At 59.9% G+C, this 6000-nt stretch overlaps 1 protein-coding gene across 1 annotated transcript in view; it reads right to left on the reverse strand.

The window, feature by feature from the left end:
• LOC119108253 (phospholipase D1-like) overlaps positions 1 to 6000 on the reverse strand; it is a 31016-nt gene that overhangs the window by 24748 nt on the left and 268 nt on the right. Inside the window, 8 exon segments of the mRNA XM_037231833.1 lie at positions 11 to 64; positions 66 to 186; positions 228 to 252; positions 3027 to 3195; positions 3551 to 3659; positions 4081 to 4214; positions 4413 to 4533; positions 5365 to 5602. Of these exon segments, the coding sequence (XP_037087728.1) occupies positions 11 to 64; positions 66 to 186; positions 228 to 252; positions 3027 to 3195; positions 3551 to 3659; positions 4081 to 4214; positions 4413 to 4533; positions 5365 to 5602 (971 nt within the window).

A 6000-nucleotide genomic window follows, 5' to 3' on the forward strand; every position in this document is an offset into this window, starting at 1 on the left:
GGCCACGTACCGCCTTCCTGAGCAGGACCTGGTCGAGCCGCCAGTACTCGGAGTCGAGCGCCTGCCCGCTTGAGGAAGATCTCCGGGCTGAGCCACCAGTCGGTGATGAAGATCTCCTCACGAGCCGCCTCCAGCGTGTCGGCCACGTCGCGGAAGTACGTGCTGCCGTCCACGTACCAGCGAGAGCGGCAGGAGCACCTCGCGCACCGGCGCGAACGACTTCGTACCGGTTCGCCTCGACGAACTCCTTGCCTGCATTGCGCGGGCGGGACGTCATATGAGATGGAGTTGGGGCGGGGGACTCTAGGGGCGGCCGGAGCGTGACCGGAAGGCGGCCACAGGGGTGGCGACGCGACCAGCCGCCCGAGGCGCGGTGAAAGCCATGGTACGGGGACGTCAAATAAAAAATCAACTCCGAGACGAGCGTCTGGTGAGCAGGCAAACAGGGCAAACCAAGGCCGAGCCGGAGCTCAAGCGGCGGCGGCGGCGGCCGACCCATCGACCGTCTGCCGACCGACCAGGTCAAGGAGGACCAATTGAACGATGGCCTCGATCCAGAGCTCGTCCATTCAGAAGACTGTTTCTCCGTTCCGTTCCTGTTAACTTCTACAAGGCTTTTGAAACGACCTTATGATGACACAATGCTTGGAATTTGTGGTAGGGACAGAGCATCCTTGGTGCACAGGCGATTCAGTATGCCATCGCATACATTACAACATAACAGCGGAAATATGTGGTGCTTTGCAACAGTTTTCAAAGTTTACATTTTCGTCTTTTACCTCCTTACAAAACCAAGTTTTTACACTCACATCCTGACAGGAATGTTACTTTTAAGTCAATTGGCTCATATTAGTCATAATTATAACGTGTTATATAACACATATAATATAACATATAACATATCATATAGCATATTAGTCATAAATAAGTCAATTTAAGTCAATGGGTAGGCTCAGCCGATGAGATAGACTTCGCCTGGTCTCAAAACCTGATTTATCTACATTGAGAGGGTGGCATCCCTGCATTCAGACTCAAAATCAGGTGTCCGGCACCGGCCTCCGCGCTCCACGCTGGCCGCCCAGAAGGCCGCCCAGGACCGACGTAATAGGACGCTTGCCGCATCTGAGCCATGGCAATGTAGCGACATCTTTACGCAGAAGAAGCGCCGGCCGAGCCCCCTAACGCCGAAAACCGGATCACATTTTCCTAGCTCTCACGACATAGATCATATTGCAGAACCCACGGCCCTCCGCGGCGTAGTTATTCGCCGCGCGGGCATTAATCTCGAAGCCCGCACAGGGCGCCGCCCCGCCACATGACGCATGTGGCCATGGTCAGAGCCATGGCTACGCCAGATCCCGACAGATCCCGACAGATCCTGCGTGCTGCGCATCAGCGCCCGACCCGGACAGGCCGTCGCATCAGCGCAGCGATGGGCACCGCCCGGCTAATGCGGGCAGCGCGCACCGCCGCGCCTCCGCTGGCTTACAGCTGACGTGCTGCCAGCCGAGCGCGTCCTGGGTGCGGCGCATCACGTGCCGCTATCAGAAGCGCGCAGCCTTGACAAAACGTCTGACGTCAGCTCCCACCTCACGCCATACTCCCCAATGTGCACAATGTGTGTGTTGTTATTTTACTATTATTCGATGCTAGCGCCCATATTTTTTTTACAAACAGCTTTATTAGAATATGTAATTCCTTGAGTACGGAGCATATGAGCAATGCTATTATGAAGCAGAATAGTCTTTATTGAGGGGATTTCACTCTTTTGCAGCTATCGCTCACCGTACGATTGCTGTCGTGACGACGGTGGCCGCGAATGCAGCGAAGAAGCGTAGTGCTGTTACAAAGCGCTAGCAGCGTAACTTGGACTCGAAATAAGTAAAATGTATATTCCCATTAGGTATGAAATGTCCTGTAATGGCACTACCTAGCGCTATTATTAGGCGCACCTAATCCTGACGTTTCACAAGAGCACGTTTTTGAACTATAATCACAAAGGTGGGGAACTCCTGTAACAAGATGCGCTTTTTCCGTGGAATTGCTGTATTACTATGAGCAACCACAAAGTATGTATTAACATCGTGAACATTCATATTGGCTGCCGCACTACCGCACTGACGTCTTGTATTGTACGGAATGATGACGCCGGACTCCCGCGGTCTGTTCACACATACTTTTTCAACGCACGTCGAAAGTAAGCGATGTTAAAAACAAAAGTGTGACGTGTGACACACGCCCGGAAGTACGTGTACTTTTGAGGGTGCTCAATTAAGATCGAAGGGAGCTTCCTCACTGCAGTGTACCCCATCACCAAGATCCAAATGTCCGCTTGAATTGACCTGAACATTCGGCATGCAAAAGAGCTCCAATCGATAAGCCACCACTGATCGCTCACAGACATGACGAGAATAAGTCGTGTGTTCGGCGTTCAAACTTGCAGCACAATTACCTGCACTTCTCTACTTTAAGAGACTGTGCAGCATGACCAGTTGGGAGATGTGAGAGAAAAGCAAGTCCGTCCAGTGGCAGTGACTGTCGAAAAGCATGATGCATGCGGCGGCGGTATGCTGTACGCAGGGGCATGGACTGTAGCGCAGGCCTATGCACAAGCGTCCAACACGCTGGAAGAGACGCCTTCAGGCGCCGAGATGGGCGGGCTGTGGGTACGCCGGGATGGTTGGTCTGTACGTGTGCACCGGGATGGAGTGGACTGTGGGCGTGCGCCGGGATGGGTGGACTGTGGGCGTGTCGGAGGGGGGGGGGGGCTGTGGGTGTGCACCGGCAGGGGTGGTCTGTACGTGTGCGCCGGGATGGCGCCGGGATGGGTGGGCTGTGGGCGTGTGAGGATGAGTGGGCTATGGACGTGCGCCGGAGTGGGTGAGCTGCGGGCGTATGGGGATGAGTGGGCTGTGGGCGTGCGCCGGAGTGGGTGGACTGTCGGCGTGTGGGGACGAGCGGGCTGTGGGCGTGGGCCGGAGTGGGTGGGCTGTCGGCGTGCGCAGGGATCTCTCGGACCCGCTCACCGTAATTCTCGTAGGAGAGCTTCAGCGCGTCCATCCACTCCTTGGCCTTGCGCTTGGTCCAGCAGGAGACGAGCAGGTTGCGGCTGGAGTTGACGATGGTCAGCGACTTGGCCGTGTCCGAGCCCAGGATGCCACGGTTCACGTCCCAGCCGCTATCCATCAGCATCACCTGAGCCCCGGGGAGCGGGCGGCGCCACGGGTCACCACAGGTCGCGGACGGACGCACAGCCCAATGACGGTCGACGTCGAGGATTTGCCGCCATCGACCCGACAACAATCGTCAACAACAAACAACGCCAACCACTAACCACAACAAATATCACTGAACCTGTGACAACTGGACCGCCCGTCATCACTGTCTCGGCGACATTCTGTCAAGCACTGCCCAAACCACGTGCCTCCCTGCGGGAAGCCGGACATACACGGCTTCGTCTTCGCCCGGCAATACTGCTACCGACCGGCTGGACTGACCGCTGCCCCTGCCCCTGTCAGGGCCACCACCGGGACACAACGGAGACGCTTACCGAGTGGAGCGAGCCGTCGCGGGGCCGCACGTACGCCACGTACGTGTCCTTGATCATCAGCCAGCGCTTCCGCCAGAGCGTGAAGCAGTTGGCCGCGCACTTGCGGCACCTGGAGAGCACGTCGGGAGGAGGATGGTCAGCGGCGCACTCAGTCAACAGTGCCCTTCGCGTGGTGCCGAGGCCACCAGAACGCAACACGTTTCTCGTTCATCGACCCCGCCACCGCCGGTTCCACGGACACCCCTGATCAGCACGCGGCCGCGGCACACCAGCGCCGGCGGCGTCATCCCAGTGCAGCCTTTCACGCGGGCGAACAATACCCCAGGATGGGAGACGCCAGCGGCGCAGGTGCGCGCGCGCCGAACGGTCCCGCCGCTGGCAGCCCGGCGCCGCCGCGGGGACCGGGCCGAGGCGCCATCAGCCGCGCCGAACGGCCCCGCCGCCGGCCGCCCGGCGGCGCCGCGGAGACCGGGCCGGGCCGCCATCAGCCGCGGCCCTCTGCAGCGACGCTCCTGCCGGTCCACACTCACTTGAAGCAGAGGCCGCAGTAGACGGGGCCGCGGTTGCCCTGCTTGCTGCCGACTCGCTTGCGCACTAGGCCCTCCTTGCCCTTGATGCCGAGCTCGTGCACGAACGACCACTGGGACACCTCCAGGAACTCCAGCTGCCGGGGCGGTCACGGCAGGTCAGCGCGCGCCGGCGCCACGGCGCTGACACCCTCAGCGGTCGCTGAGACGGCACGTCACACCCCTGGCAAACACCCGCGCCACCACCAGCCTCTCAGCGCTTCCCGTCGACTTCCGAGCCGCCGCTTGCGGAGCTGAGCCATCCCGCAGCGTTCGGCGCCGCCTCCCCGCCTCACCGTGTCGTGGTGGTTGCGGTAGAGCCGCGAGCGCAGCACGGCGTTAATGTACTCCTCCAGCTGCTTCATGCGCTCGGGCAGCTCGTCCTCGGTCAGCATCGAGTCGCCGCGCTTCGGCATCCTGGCGGCAGGGCGCCCGGCTGTGGTGCGGAAGGCCAGACAGCGGCCTCGGCACCCGCTGGGTGTACAGAACGGCCGGACGGCACGCACATGGCCGGATGACAGCTTAAAGAGTACCTCAAATATAGTGGCCGCGTGGACAGGGCCCACCCAGAAATGAAGTCGGTATTCTGCGACAACATACGCCATGCACATACGTCAAGACAAATTGCCCTTGCCAGCTGCCAACAAGCTACATAAATAAGGTCCATTTGATTTTGGCACCGTTGCACACGAACCCTTCATTCGTTTAACGGGAATCAACCACGCTAATATTTATATATGTCCGCAGAGAAGTGGCTAAATTTTGAAGAGCCCGCTGAGTGTACGACGAGAGAAGGTCAAGGTGCACTGGCCACGAGGGTGAGTCTCCTAAACACTCTGCGCACTTCGGGTACTGATCTCAGAGCCCGGCCGCCTCAGACATTTGGAGTGGAACGCTGTGCGCATCCGACCGTCTCCGTACCATCACCTGGGCACCGTCCCGTCACGTCCTGCCAGGGGGCCGCCTCGGCTCCGACCGCTCCGCGCCGCTCCGCGCTGCCTCCTCACCTGGGCACCATCACGTCACGTCGTTGCCAGGGGCCCGCCCGGCTCCGACCGCCTCCGCCCGCTCCGCCGCTGCCTCCTCACCTGGGCACCATCACGTCACGTCCGCTGCCAGGGGCCGCCTCGGCTCCGACCGCTCCGCGCCGCTCCGCCTGCCTCCTCACCTGGGCACCATCACGTCACGTCCTGCCAGGGGCCCTCCGGCTCCGACCGCCTCCGCGCCGCTCCGCCGCTGCCTCCTCACCTGGGGATTGCCGGCTGATCCTTGGCCTTGTTGCCCTGCATGTAGGTCTTGCGGCGCAGCTTGTGGTGCCGCGTGGGGAACGGCAGTCGCATGGCCGTGCGGAAGAGCCTCAGCGACTTGTGCAGGCTGCTGAAGTGCTTGTAGCGGCGCCGGATCACCCACCGGAACGGCCCGTGTTGACATTCCAGCTTATACCTGCGGCATGGCCAACCAGTCACGGCCTCGCGGGAACACGAGACTGGGTCTCACTGAAACACCAGGTGCTCGGAATGGGCGGTCTATTCTGTGTACCAGGGCCTAATGGAAGCAAATGTCCTCACAAGGATCAAAAGCCAGGACTCCACCGCAAAACACGGGCGGATCTGTGTGCAACCGGAATCATTAGACGACGAGCCTGAGACGGCGCTAGCACTGGCAATTTCGACACCCCGTTGCCAGGGCAGCAACGTATCGCAAAAGGTCACATCGAAAAAACTGAACGCGAAAGACCGTTGATGAAATACAGCACGCACGGATGCGCCAAAAATAGACCGGGTTGCCGCTTATGACGTCATCCTGTTATTGAGACATGCTGCCGGGACACGAAAGGCTGGCTGCTTCCACAGTTAAAAAGCGCTGTCCCAAGCCAAGCCAAGG

This window comes from Pollicipes pollicipes, unplaced genomic scaffold (assembly GCF_011947565.3).
Source record: "Pollicipes pollicipes isolate AB1234 unplaced genomic scaffold, Ppol_2.1 Scaffold_6686;HRSCAF=7923_pilon_pilon_pilon, whole genome shotgun sequence".
NCBI lineage: Eukaryota > Metazoa > Arthropoda > Thecostraca > Pollicipedomorpha > Pollicipedidae > Pollicipes > Pollicipes pollicipes.